This window comes from Leguminivora glycinivorella, chromosome 20 (assembly GCF_023078275.1).
Source record: "Leguminivora glycinivorella isolate SPB_JAAS2020 chromosome 20, LegGlyc_1.1, whole genome shotgun sequence".
Lineage (NCBI taxonomy): Eukaryota > Metazoa > Arthropoda > Insecta > Lepidoptera > Tortricidae > Leguminivora > Leguminivora glycinivorella.
The window spans coordinates 12538882-12554350 of NC_062990.1; the positions used below are offsets into that span (position 1 = coordinate 12538882).

A 15469-nucleotide genomic window follows, 5' to 3' on the forward strand; every position below is an offset into this window, starting at 1 on the left:
TCTTCTGCTAGTTCTTCTGCCTTGTTCTGGAGTTGCTTACGCGTGGTTGCTATAAGGCAAAGGTCATCTGCGAAGTCGATATCTTCTAGGTCCTTTTCAGATGTCCAAGGTAAACCTCTTCGTTCTCTGCTAGTGACCCTGCACATCACGTCGTCGAGCACCATTAAAAAGAGCAGAGGGGAAAGCAAACAACCTTGTTTGACGCCTGCCGTGACACTTATACTCTCGGTGAGTTTACCCTTGTGAAGCACTCTACACGATGATCCATGGTAGAGTGCTTTGATGATGTTGATTAGCTTGTCTGGCACGCCTTTGAGCTTCAGAACCCTCCATATGCTTGCCCATTTTACCCTATCGAAAGCTTTCTCAAAGTCTACGAATAGGGTAAAAACCTCACACTGCATCTCCTGACATTGTTCTAGGACCATTCGCAAAAGGTTTATCTGGTCCGCACAGGAACGCCCTGGTCTAAATCCCGCCTGTTCCTCCCTAAGCTTACTGTCAACTACTTTTGCCATCCTCGAGAGTAAGATCTTACACAGCACTTTTGAGCAAATGGGTAACAGATTGATACCCCTCCAGTTAGAGCATTGGGATAGGTCTCCTTTTTTGGGTAATTTTACGATGACGCCTTCCTTCCATGATGCTGGTACTTGTTCCTGGTCCCAAATGCGCGTCAATAGTGGCTCGAGAATGTCACCGGTCAGATGCACATCCGCTTTCAGAACTTTAACCGTGATTCCGTCATTCCCTGGTGCCTTGCCAGACTTTAATGTTGCAACTGCTTTGATACCTACCTAATAGGTATATATGTATATAGTGTCACGACACATTAAAATACTGCGTGTATTTACAAATACAAGATAGAACGATTATAATAAAAAAATGACGACAAAAATATCACATGCCTCAGGTGCCACAACAATGGTTAGCAGGATGGCCGAATCACATCACGTGGTGATTTTGTTTCGGTGTATCTTGAATGGAATATAATATACTCGTATGTACCTACACAAATAATTAACAGCAATTTTTACTAGACACATACCAATGGTTACAGTCTTACATTTAAATAAAATAAAGTTAATCCAATATAATATTTGCAAGTTTTCTTACTGGAAAACTTGACTAGAACATAACTTCCGATTTCTACTGCATTTGTTGCATTGAGTGCAAGGTGACAAGAAAAACTTAAAAAAAATTGGTTTTAAAAAAATTAAGAAACTCATTTTAATAGAGTAGACAGTTTTATGAATAAAATTTACTTTTTATGTAGAAATACGTCCAAAAAAGTAAAAAAAAAAAATTTGGTAAAATATTTTTAAATTCATAATTTTTTCTTTCTTTTGGCTTCAGAAACGCGTAGTTAAAGTTATGCGGGTTCCTTGGTGCACCTTGTAGATTAGTTAGATTACTAACAATATTGAAATATTAACTAGTAAAAAACACAGTCAAATTTTTCTATTCATCTAAGTGACAGCCCTAGGGGTAGGTGAAGTTTGGAAGGACGATGTCATTTTGACCTCGCTAGCGATATTTTATAAGATATCTCTTTAACTAACAGTGAAATGTGAAAACTAATGTTTTCACGTGAAAGACCATTAAATTTCGATTACAGACTGATTAATTTTGTGGACTCACCTTTTTACCATGTGGCGCTGGGCACAAAAGTATTCGAGAGAATGAAAATATCTATCACACCCACCACTCTTTAAGGCACTATAAAGGTGAATAGGCGATAGGTAGACAAAAGTTTGTTGCAGGAATATTGCCACAAATAAATTTTGCAATAGATATGGTACTTTAATATGTCACATTTGATACCAAGTATACTAGATAATTAATTTTTTTAAATTTAGGCGAAGTTATACTTGATAGGCGAGAATAGGGTGTTTTACGGTATTCATAATATTTATCTGAAATGCTTAGGAACGCTGTAGAAGACGTACCTATCACACCTATTTTGGACAAATGTCATACCTATTATGATTTTATTTTTATTTTACGGCATTGTATTAGGCGAAACTATTTGTACTAATGGAGGCATATAATACATATACTATTTGTACTAATGTAGGCATATTGGGAAAACATATATTACAGGTTTCCCATGTTTCTAATTTTCTAAAACCTAAGCTGGATACGCTATAAAGCTCTACATTTGAATTACAAACCCTTTAAAAATAATATAAATTCCTACATCGAGTCGAGTAGTCCCTTCATAAATTCGTATGCTTACGTTCTTATCTGTCTTCAATATTTGCTCGAGCGATACGTAGTTCCAAAATATTTATCTATAGAACTAAGTATATATACTTAGTTCTATAGATAAATATTTTCCATATATGGAACGCTATATTTTATAAATAGAGCACAATCAAAATAATACTCCTTGAACCTTTAAGTATTGTAATTAGAAGAATGTATATCTTTGTATTTATTGATTTACATCAAATTTACATTCGCCTGTTTCTGAACGCGAAGAACCATTAACATTTACAGTCATAATTACTGCTTTTAGCTAGATAATGGTTTTATTGTATTTGTAGCGTCCGTGGCGAAACCTCTCATTGGCACAGCCGCAGCAAGACTAGTTTGAGTCAGTCTCAGAGGAATTACTCCAATCGCTTTTTCTCATGACAGAGCTAATGTCTCCGGGAGACCAGTATATAGCACTTCAGTCTTAAGCCTAGCTATTGAGGGTCATTTTAAAATGGATTGGCTAAAAACTGTGATTATGATAGCTATGGGAATACGCAAGCAGTTCTCAGTCGAGCTATTTGAAAAGAGAATTTTTATCGAGTGCCCGTTGCAAAGCGGAAAACCGAACGCGAGCGTTCCATGTTTAAATTTAATATAATTGAATTTTGCGTCATAAACAATTTTACTTTTTTTTTTCTCCTGCCAGTGTCAATGCGCTAGTGACGTGATTAAAACCGATAATACTGTTTACAAACTGGTTTTTAAATAATATTTTTTTCTGTCTTTTGTTTGCTGGAAATAAAAATATGCAGTGATCATTCGTATTTTCAGTAGTTATTCGTCGTCGAAATGGCTGGTACGTAAACTAGTTATAATTAAATGTCTTTGTGTTTGTAAAAATAGAATTAGTTAATTACTTGCATTTTAATGATATTTGCTGAGTAATGCAGTCATTACAATCTGTATACATATAAAATAATGAAAATATCTATTATGTTTACATTCAAATATGTTATTGATTACAATTTTCTTTGTTATGTTGTTTTGAATACACTTAATATGTACTGTTAGTACTGCTACACGTAACACGTATTAGGTACAGTCAGTCAGTCACCGGCGTAAAGAAGTGAAGATTTCTGTACCTTGTCGCTTTTAGTCGTTTGACAATGTCCTATGACTCCTATGACGTTTCAAACAAGACGTTAATATGACAAAGTACAGAAATCATCACATACTCGTAGTCTCGTATTTATGCCGGTGACTGTATCAATTTATAAATAGGGAAAAAATATATTTAGAAATTCACATGTAAATCTAAGAATAATATCATTTTGAAAAAAAAAATAATCATAATAACATCTAGAATTCTATAGACTTACGATAAAATTAATGTCTTTAATTAATATTGATTACCTGCTTCTTATTACTGGCAGATAATAAAATACCTCTATAGATAACTCGGAACCTAAAGTAAAAATACTCAATTTATTATTGATTGGTAAAGAAGTTGCCAGTCGTTTTCAACCAGTAAGCTACAGTGCCAAGTAAAGAAGGCAGTATGTGCGTTCAAGTTTTGTAGAGACTAACTGCTTTTTAAATTAGGACGGTTGTACGGAGTCCCATTCGCTCGTCGTCGTCGTCCTCCGTGGAGGTCGCATTTTGTATATACGGGCACTTTTATATTATATTTTAGTAGGTTAGACTTTGTTTTAGAGATATATTTCCTCAGTTTTCATACGTTTTTCGCTGCTTCCATTGGGACCATTGGGTACAAAAGTAACAACATAGTTTAAAACGTAATAAAATGACCAATACAACTAGAGATGGGCCGAATATTCGATAAATATTCGGTATTCGGCATATTCGGCAAGTTTTTCAATGTTCGTATTCGGCCGAGTAGTTCGGTTATATTGCCGAATATTTACCGAATAAACAAAGTAAATAAATAGCGTAAGTTGTTTCGTAATTCATGGGATAATGACATCCTGATTCAGGATTCTAATGACCAAAGGGGGTTATAAATGCGTTAAATATAAGAACTTATGTAAAAAAGTAAAAATAACAAAGCTTAAGAAACAAAAATCTTAATTTTCTTATGCACTAAATTATAGGAACATTAAGTACCCAAATGTACCCATTAACCAATCATTGAAAAGTTTTTAACTCTAAGCCAGGATTTAAAATATGGTGGAACCGAATATTCGGCCGAATGTTCGGTTCGGTAGGTAACAGCTGAACCGAATGTTCGGCCGAATATTCGTATTCGGCAAAGTCCGTATTCGACCCATCTCTAAATACAACAGTTTAAGACAAAAATGTAATAAGTCGCTTAAAAACCAGCTTATATCGGGATACCACATTTTAGATAAGAGATAAAATTAACATTTGTACACAATGACAGTTTTTATAACTGAGAAAAGTCAGTCACTATGTTTTTTACTATATTTTTCTTGCGGCCTCCGACGTGTCCGATATATTTAATATCAACTGCGTATTTTTCTGGTGTAAAAGGCGTTGTTATTTTGCAGCGCAGCGTGACTGTGGCGGTGTAGTAATAAATAAATGTACTTACCTAATGGTTATTTATAATTGTATTGCAATAATAAATCGCTATTAATACGGATAATTATAGAATTATAATTTTACTTTGTAGCATGTTGTACTTTTGCCGAAAAAAAAACTGGTTTTTTTAATGTTGTATTTGGAAAATAACTGAAGAAAAAATTAAAATGTTAAATAATGAATCCATAGTACAAATTATTATCATATTAAGTATTTTTTTTACTTAAAATTGCCCTCTAATATCGCTTTCATAAAAGGCATCGGTTGGTGCTTACGCTATTATTTATCAACATAAGCGCCTTTATAAATGACCTTTTTTTAGGGTTCCGTAGTCAACTAGGAACCCTTATAGTTTCGCCATGTCTGTCTGTCCGTCCGTCCGTCCGTCCGTCCGTGGATAATCTCAGTAACCGTTAGCACTAGAAAGCTGAAATTTGGTACCAATATGTATATCAATCAGGCCAATAAAGTGCAAAAATAAAAAATGGAAAAAAATGTTTTATTAGGGTACCCCCCCCTACATGTAAAGTGGGGGCTGTCATTTTTTTAGGGTTCCGTACCTCAAAGAGGAAAAACGGAACCCTTATAGGATCACTCGCGTGTCTGTCTGTCCCTCTGTCACAGCCAATTTCTCCGAAACTACTTGACCGATTTACTTGAAATTTGGCACACGTATGTAAACCTGTGGCCCGAAGACTGACGTGTAATATAATTAAATGAAATTAAATGAAATTTAATGATAGGGGGCACTTTTGGGGGGTAAAATTGAAAATTAAAAATCAAAGTTATTAGAACTATATTGTGTTACATATCAAATGAAAGAGCATTTTATAAGCATCTCAAATATATTTTTTTATTGTTTTTATTTTGTTAATTTAAAAGTTATTTAAGAAAATAAGCAAAAAATGACCATTCCTCCCCCCTTATCTCCGAAACTACTTAGCGTAAAATTTTCAAAAAAATACACGAGATAGCCCTCTACCTGTAGATTACAGGAAAACCTATTAGAAATCTACAGTCAAGCGTAAGTCGGACTTAAGAGAAAAAAGCTCAAATTGAGATTTTCGCTCACTGCCGCTGCAAGTACTTACTAAATGTTTTGAAATTTTGTGAGCGCCATGGACAGGTAGAAAGAAATTCATTTCTGTTTAGAAATTGTTAAAAATTTTAATCATTTGCCAAAATGACTTAAGTTCCTACTAAAAAAGAGGCGCTTAAGACTGTTTAGAACTGCACTGACCATAATATTGCCCTAATAGGTCCAAAAAAGGGTGTATATATACGAAAACAAAATAATTGTGCCACCGACAACCAAAATCTGAAGTCTATTTGCTCTATCTCTTATAGTTTCCAAAATATACGCAAAATCTTTAAAGTACAAATCTAGTGTACGTTGCTATCACATGTCGTCAGGCGCTCCTTTTTGTATGGAAATGTCGAAATCCGACTCGCACTTTACCGATTTTCATAGAAAGTTGTGTTTTATTATAGTTTTGAAGGAGGTTTCTTGTTTTTAACCACCAACGCAAAAATGACGGAGTGTTATAATAATAATAGGTTTGACGCTTGACATGTCTGTCTGGCATCATAACTCCCAAACGAATCAATCGATGTTTAAGGTGAATTCGTCGAGATTTTTTTTTTATATCACGTAGGTGGTAAACATGCATACGGTCCGCCTGATGGAAAGCGGTCACTGTTACATATGGACGCCTGCCACTCAAGGAGTGGCACATGTGCGTTGCCGACTCGACTCATTAGAAACTTGTACAAACCTGTACTTAGAAGGGGCCTGGGTGCCGACGACTCAAAGGACCGAAGGAAGGAGGAGGAAGGAAGGAAGGAGTACCGCACCCTCGTTGAGCTCTGGCTGCCTTACTCACCGGCAGGAACACAACAATGAGTAAAGTCTAGTGCTACTTGATTGCGGTCTTTTGTAAAGTGGAGGTAATTCCCCAGTTAGACTCTGCTCTACCTTAGAGTATATTCAATTTAGTATTAGAGTTATCAGTCAAGAAATTCAAATGCAGCGCCATCTATTATTAGTTTCGACAACTTTTCATGTGACTTTCCATGCCTAAAGGTTCGCACAAGTCTCAAGTCGCGTAAATTACTTAGTAAAATTTGCCGAGATACTGCGCTAAATACAATAATACTCATTAGAGTAGGTACCTATAAGACATATATAACTCCGTATAGACAGATAAAGTCTAAGAATAAAACGTACTTACCTCAGTACCAGACAGAAGAAGGGCTCAGCTAGATGGCGCTAATATTAATATTTGAAATTTTAAAACATATTAAGCTAAGAATTAGACGTGTGCGCCGATCAAAAAATGATCGGCGGCGGCGTTTGTCAAAAAATCGGCGGCGGCGGCGTATTTTCGGCGTGAATTCGGCGTGACCTTGATTTCATGTTTCTTATATAAAAATCATTTATTTGTTTTTAGGGTTCCGTAGTCAACTAGGAACCCTTATAGTTTCGCCATGTCTGTCTGTCCGTCCGTCCGTCCGTCCGTCCGTCCGTCCGTCCGTCCGTCCGCGGATAATCTCAGTACCTAACCGTTAACACTAGAAAGCTGAAATTTGGTACCAATATGTATATCAATCACGCCAACAAAGTGCAAAAATAAAAAATGGAAAAAAATGTTTTATTAGGGTACCCCCCCTACATGTAAAGTGGGGGCTGATATTTTTTTTCATTCCAACCCCAACATGTGATATATTGTTAGATAGGTATTTAAAAATGAATAAGGATTTACTGAGATCGTTTTTTGATAATATTAATATTTTCGGAAATAATCGCTCCTAAAGGAAAAAAAAGTACGTCCCCCCACCTCTAACTTTTGAACCATATGTTTAAAAAATATGAAAAAAATCACAAAAGTAGAACTTTATAAAGACTTTCTAGGAAAATTGTTTTGAACTTGATAGGTTCAGTAGTTTTTGAGAAAAATACGGAAAACTACGGAACCCTACACTGAGCGTGGCCCGACACGCTCTTGGCCGGTTTTTTTTCATTCCAACCCCAACGTGTGATATATTGTTGGATAGGTATTTAAAAATGAATAAGGGTTTACTAATATTGTTTTTTGATAATATTTATATTTTCGGAAATAATCGCTCCTAAAGGAAAAAAAAGTGCGTCCCCCCCCCCTCTAACTTTTGAACCATTTGTTTAAAAAATATGAAAAAAATCACAAAAGTAGAACTTTATAAGGACTTTCTAGAAAAATGGTTTTGAACTTGATAGGTTCAGTAGTTTTTGAGAAAAATACAGAAAACTACGGAACCCTACACTGAGCGTGGCCCGACACGGTCTTGGCCGGTTTTTTTTTTTCAAAATAACTCACATAAATAACGACTATCTAAAACATGATCTTCTGACTTAAAAACTTCTTTCTTTAGATATTTTTAACCGACTTCAAAAAAGGAGGAGGTTCTCAATTCGACTGAATGTTTTTTTTTATGATATAATTATTACATTAAGAAAATATATTAAATTTGATTTTATTATTTTATTACTTGTATTGTTCGTTCTAATATTGCAACCTTACCACATTAACACAACAAATCTGCCGTTGTGCAGCCGGCGTATCATGCTGCCAATTTTATCACTTATCCACGTGGATAAGACTGACATACTTGCTAAAGCGTGACGGATGCTTTATCCATGTGGATAAGTGATAAAATTGGCAGCATGATACGCCGGCAGGGTTCAATAAACAGGCTTAATGTGACATTAAACTGTCGCATTTATAATTAGTCACGTCACATTGTAGCATCATTGCGACAAACATCAAATTATCTACACATTCAGCGCCCCATTTTCAATGCAAAATGAACCCGAGAGGCGGGTTCTTGGCCATGTGTTCTAAGATATTTTATAAGCTAAATTAAGGACCCACGCACGTCACCTACAGTCACCGGCATAAATACCTATGTGATGCTTTCTATACCTTGTCACATTAACGTCTTGTTTGAAATGTCATACTATATTGTCAAACGATTAAAAGCAACAAGACAAGGTACAGAAATCATCACTTTTTTATGCCAGGGACTGTACAACTCTCATGCTCTTTGGTTATTTTTTTCTTATTGCGTTAAGTTTACTTATTATTTTATTACAAAATTTTACTTAAGCACCCATTTTGTGTCAGATTCGGGCACAAAAATGAGGCTGCTATTTTAGAAGGTTTTTTTTCCTTTACAACATACGGATGGCATAGGTACTATCACAGAAGTGTTTCACTCAATATATTTTTAATGTAATGTACAAATAGGTACCTACAATCCTACATTATATTTTATTGATCGGTATCTAAATAATATACATATATTTACTTATAGTATATCTCTTTGTTTCAAAACAATACACATTGTTTTCATTCACTTATCAAATAAAATGAGCAACTGAGCGAAGTCACTAGTGATTTCTTCGATGGTTTTCCCCGTAAAAAGTGCCTATTTTATATGATCTCGATTTATTTTTAATACTTAATGTAATATTTCTTTGGTCAATTTGAATCCTTTCAAATTAATGTAAGACTTGTTGATGTCTTTCATTTGTCATTCGTAAAGTAAGTAAGAGTAAAGAGCTATCGATCCTACTGGGCTTTGTTTATGTGCCTATAAATTTTTTGTTTCTCAATTTTTCAATTTTATTTATGTTTGATAATTAAATGGTAAAATTGTTAATAATATAATATAAATCACGTATTTATATTATAAACCATGATTGTTCTTGACTCACGTTACCTTAAAGAGAAATGGAGGCGTGAGGCAGGCAGGCGTACATTGCGACTTCAAGGTTAAACCATATGAAACCGTGCCTAGCTGTTTATTGTACCAGACCTCGATATAATTAACTATTAAATACTCTTGTTACAACGGTTTAGGGTGTACAATAGACAGATAATTGTGTTGTATCTATACGTATATACATGTATGTGTATAATTATTAGAGAGCGGATTTCAAGTAGCGATTTAAATATTAATATGGATTTGACTGTCATTTTTTTTTCTACACTCAAAAAATGTATCGGCACATAAAAGCGAAACCCTTTTTGGATGCCTTTGTGAATATTGGGCAAAAATTATGATACTAAATAAAAAAAATTGTAAATTTTTTAAATAGTTACTTTATAGAACTTCTGTAAGCATTGTGGATGTGGAAGCGAATTATTTAAAATTTTCTATTCTTCGAGTCATAATAAAAGTTCTTGCTTTGCAATGTGCAGAAGAAATATTGAAGAAGAACTTAAATAAATCAAGAATTTAAGAATAATAAACATTTTTTTTTATTACTGTCATAACTTTTGCCCAATATTAACAAAAGCATCCAAAAAGGGATTTCCTTTATGTTCCGATACATTATTTTTATTTATTATACATATACATTTATTTATCTTTTCTCTTAAGCTAGGTTTTTTACAATAATACATACCTATACATTATTATTATTTTTGTGAGTAGAAAAATTTATAAATTATATCAGTCATATCCATATTAATATTTAAATAGCTACTTGAAATCCGCTCTCTAATAATTATCATAGCAGAGGGTCTACCGACCGCGTACTTCGATGACCGAAGTCGAGCATTTTCAGAAATTGGGACACAAAATTAATGACAGTTAACAAAAATTAACTCGACCACTCTTTTTTACCAGGTACATATTAATATAAAATTATGCAGATATGCGTTAAATATTTGGGTATTATGGAATAATAACCTAGACAACGCAGTTTGATCGTGAACGCCATCTGTGTGTGGTCGTGGTGAAGTTATGCTGTGCTGTGCTCACGCTGTGCTGCTGTGACTGTGACTCATTTCTTATGAAGCGTGCACATGTCATGTGCACATACAATATTTATTTATTTATTTATTTATTTATTTACAAAACATGTTAACAGCATAACAGTCGAAACTAAATCACTGCTAACTACATAGAATAAAACATACAACACAGCAACAGTAAATAACAACAAAAGATATCTAAACACAATTTATCTTACCTACATTTTAACTGTAGTAGGCCTTGCATCAATCCTCTCACAGAACTTCAGACACTCATCACGCACAACAACCTGTCTGCTTGCAAATAAGTCGCACTGAGGGGCTGATGCGAGGAACGCATTCAGGAGGACCAAGGAACGCACCAGAGGGGAATTCCTGCGCGCTACAGTACGTGAAGCCGGGACTGCCAGTAGGCAACGGTCCCGAGGTCTGAAATCAATTCTGGTCTTTGAGGGGACGTACAGACGCACCATTTGCTCCACCAGTTCGGGGCAGTCCGACTCCCCACGCAGGACGCTACAGGCAGTAGTGAGAAGTGCATGATTGAAATATGATGAAGTTTCTTCTTTCGAACTCCATCCCGTTAATAAACTTGTCGATTTGATCTCGTTTTAGCATCGATCGTCAGAGTTGTGAATTTAAAATTAAAAACAACTTACAGTAAAGGTAAAGAAGGTTTTGGGAAAGTATTTTAATCGTGATAAAAATAATGTAAAATTAATGAAATTTAAAACCTTAGCCTTTAGGTTATTAAATTTAATTAAATCTAATGTAGTAGTTTTTTACGGAACTAACAAGGCGGTAATTTCAACTTTTAGAAATCCAAGCGAAAATAGTTAATGTATCCTTGTCCTGACCACTGCCCACCATATACAGCTTGAGACATTGAAATTTAAACCAAATTCTTGAATAAATAGGGTAGATTTTCCTTTGTACCACGATGTAGGTAAAAAATAAGAAAAAAAATAGATATTTTTTTGCCCATCCAGGCTTATTCACAGGGCCCGTAACTTTCATGCTGATGACATACATTTGACGTCACGCTGCATGTAGGATAATTCAAGAGTTTTATTTAATAATTAATCATTATTCATCAATCATTTTAATCATGACTTCAATACTAATTTATTCATACGTAAAATAATTTATACCTACTTGATACGTGAATAGTAAATTAAATTATTTGTTTATTTTTATACATACTTTTTATTAAATAGTTTTGTTACCATATTTCAATAAATTATAAAAACAAAACAAAATTGTTTCCTTTTCGTTTCACGTATCAAGTAGGTATTAATTATTTCACGTATGAGTAGCTTACTTTTGAAGTCATTTGTACATGATTAAATTGATTGATGAATAATGATTAATTATTACAATAAAATTATTTGAATCATCCTATATGCAGCGTGACGTCAAATTGATGTCATCGGCATGAAAGTTACGGGCCCAGCGGGCCCTGCTTATTCATAATTTCCAAAAAATTGAATATGTATGTGAGATAAACTATACAGCACATTTACACAGCATATATTAACTGCAGCCCATTTGAACTGTACAGCATATTTTTTATAATATAAATAACTGCCAGTGCCAACGTAGCACACGTTCTATTGCAGCTTTGTAGCAGTTCTATTCACGTTCTGAATACTCCGTAAGATTGATCTCATATTACGCTAACTGGCAGTGTTTATAATAACATCCACTGAACAATGCACAGACGGGTAAATAACATACTACTGTATAGTTAAACTGGGCTAACTCAATCTCAAATCGTCGCCATGGTAGATTATTATGAGATGAGTCGCTTAAGACAATACAGGAGGGGTCAATTCTCCATACAAACGCTCTCAACTATCTCCTCCCTGGTTTTTGAAGATAGGGCAATGATTTTTTTTCAACACAGATTGTTATTATTTTTATCTGTGTCGGACCGTTTTGATTTTTTTGATATTTTTATTTTTAAAGACGCTAGAGCCAATCTAAAATTTCCGAAAACGGCCTTTTTCATTATGGCGCAAAAAAAGGTGTGATACTCAAGATTGGTAACAATTAGCCAAAAAAACTAAACGGTCCGACACAGATTATTTCATTGTTATTCAGATTCTCAAATTTCGTTCCGATTAAGTTTTGAAGGAGGAAACAGTCGAGAGCGGAACCTCGATTTTAAAGATTTTTTTTGAAATATCTTATAAGTGAGTTCTTAATGGACAATTTTTTTTTCGATAAATCTAATTAATAAAACTTTTACATTTAACTAAAATTCCCAAGCTCAAAGGGGGTTCCTTTCCATTTTAGCATTTTTCGCTCCTGGATCGTCTTAATTTTTCGTTTTGAACTTGAACATTCGGTGTAACATGTGACTCAACCATTTTTAGTAATGCGTAGGTATTGGTCTTTGGACTGATTGGTTAATATTTTGTTAGCTAGTACATTGATGATATGACGGTTAGTTCGTCACAGAACAGCTGACACGGATTTATCGTTATCAATGTTATCATACACATTTGCGTACTTATAAGTAGTTATGTGCGATCACCTGCTGTAGTTCGTGTCATTCACAATGAAACGCAGATTTGACAAATCTAACCATAAACACAGTACCATAAGAGTCAAAGCACGCGTCATTGTTTATAACATGATCTGTAACGGTCATATTATGACAGTGGTCAACTTCGGCGATAAGGGACCACCACGGGTGTAGGTATAGCGACACTAGACCACATAGACTCATATCGAATTTGGCACAATAAATGATTGTCTTCTGTAGTATTTGACATAAAAAAAAATATTTATAGATTTTGGGTATTAAAAGTGTATGATGACTTCGTATTTTCGATTAAAAATGTGTAATTTTTTATTTATTTTGGCCACCGAAAACGCTGTCAGCCATGAAGTAACGTCATCGAATTCGAACCTTACTGCATGTCAAAACAATCACTGACATATTGAACTTTACGCCTTCATACTTAAATAAAAAATAAAAATAAAATTTGTTCATTTCAGGCAGGGCCCATATATTATTAGTACTAACATATAACACTTAAGCTATATTAGTGAATTAAAATTAACATTACATATTTATATTTAACTTTAACTGCTTTTTTTTTATATCTGCCGCCCTCAGGGACACCCGGTACGTGCGTGTGCGTTCGTATCCAGTGTCCCTGAATGGGGCAGTTCACCCTGTCACTGATGACCCTCAGGATGTTGTTGCGGCTCCCGCGTACTCTGCGCTGGAGTGATGCGATGCGGTGACGGATCACCGCGCCGAATCCCTCCGTTCGCGCGTGCGCAAACATGGCCGAGGCACTGCAATAACGCGGGAGCCCCAACAACATCCTAAAGGCATTATTATACTGTACTCGAAGGGCGTTGAAGGCTCTCTGGGTGTAATTGACCCACAGGTTGCAAGTGTACAAATTTTGGCAGAAGCCTTTGAAAAGAGTAATTTTCACTTCAACCACAGAATATATAATAGTACAAGTACAGAAGGCCCACTGCTTTGATGTTCACGACATGCCGCCTTTTTAAATGCCTACAAAATTCTTACAAAGAAACGAGCCGCACGTGCGCGGCGTCCGGCGATAGGGTTGCCTATGGATTAAAACGAATTAATACTCAGATAAAATGTTATACTATTATATTCAAGTCTTGGGTACTTTCAAAGTATATCTATAGTATTTATATATGTTTGTTTAAGTTTTTAAGCCTTATTGAACCTTTCCGGGGTACTTATTAATAGTAGATCTGTGTAAAAATGTCCTATGGTATTTATTTTATTCATGATATCTATTTAACTAAGCATTATTAGCCATTCCACAAGCGGACATCGCATAAGAACCTTAAAAAAAACTCGCGACGTAAAGTAACAATAGAACGTGCGAAAGTGCGTTTCGTGAGAACGCGCGCCACCCCTGATTAGGCCGCGAACTCGCGGCCGCTAGCATGTACTTGCAGCGCGGCGATAGAAACGCGGAGTGAGCCGCCCCTGCTTCAACGCTAGATCTTGCGAACCTGCGGGCCAGCATGTTACAGCGAACTGCCATCGCCCTCCTTTCCCTCTCAATGTCGCTGTCATCTTTTAGGTTTTCGGTTACCACATGGCCGAGATACTTAAATTGACTAACCCCTAACTAACTAACACCATTGAGCAGCACAGGTGGCAGAGTAGTCACTTTACGACTCTTTGGTTGAAATACCAACAGTTCACTTTTCTTTCCATTATATATGAGACCATGTGACTTAGCATACTCTTCACAAGTTGCTAGCAATCTTCTGAGCGCTGCGACCGATGGACTGAGCAGCACCATGTCGTCGGCGTAACTAATACTGTTGACAATATGTCCGCCAATCGAACAGCCGACCCTAGTGCTACCCAGCTCATCGATCAGCTGGTTCACATACAGGTTGAAAAGCGAAGGAGACGTCAACCCGCCTTGTCTCACTCCGCATTCCAACCCATACTGATCAGAAAATTCGCCCAGCCATATTAAAAAGTCAGAAAATGTAGTTTTCGAATAGAATGACCTGGGGCCCATTTCTCGAAAGGTACAAGCCTTGTATTACAAGTGTGTTTCCGTGACAACCCACACGATTTGACAGTTCGCGCACTTGTAATACAAGGCTTGTACCTTTCGAGAAACGGGTCCCAGATGCACAGATGATCTATAGATTAACATGACTGTTGTTTTCGCCTGATTACTGTAAAAGTATAGGGAGCATATCAATCAAACTACAAGATCGAGCAATGACTGATTCTTTATTTCTAAAGACGGGTAGATCACACCAATACAGTTTCGCTATATACCCACATAATATGACATCTTCCTTCTTCAAAAATAACAAAATAAATAGGTATATGATTATACAATTCGATCGACAAAAGTACAAATCATGAGCCATTC

General features: G+C 35.5%; 1 protein-coding gene across 2 annotated transcripts in view; it reads left to right on the forward strand.

Moving 5' to 3' along the window:
- LOC125237202 overlaps window positions 1-15469 on the forward strand; it is a 43601-nt gene that overhangs the window by 12674 nt on the left and 15458 nt on the right. The window contains exon 1 of one of the 2 annotated variants that reach the window (XM_048144198.1): window positions 2821-3058. The exons of the other annotated variant lie outside the window; for it this stretch is intronic. Coding sequence (XP_048000155.1) covers window positions 3052-3058 — 7 coding nt within the window. The 5' untranslated portion in view covers window positions 2821-3051. Of the gene's footprint in view, window positions 1-2820; window positions 3059-15469 lie in introns of those variants that run through there. 2 annotated transcript variants of the gene reach the window in all.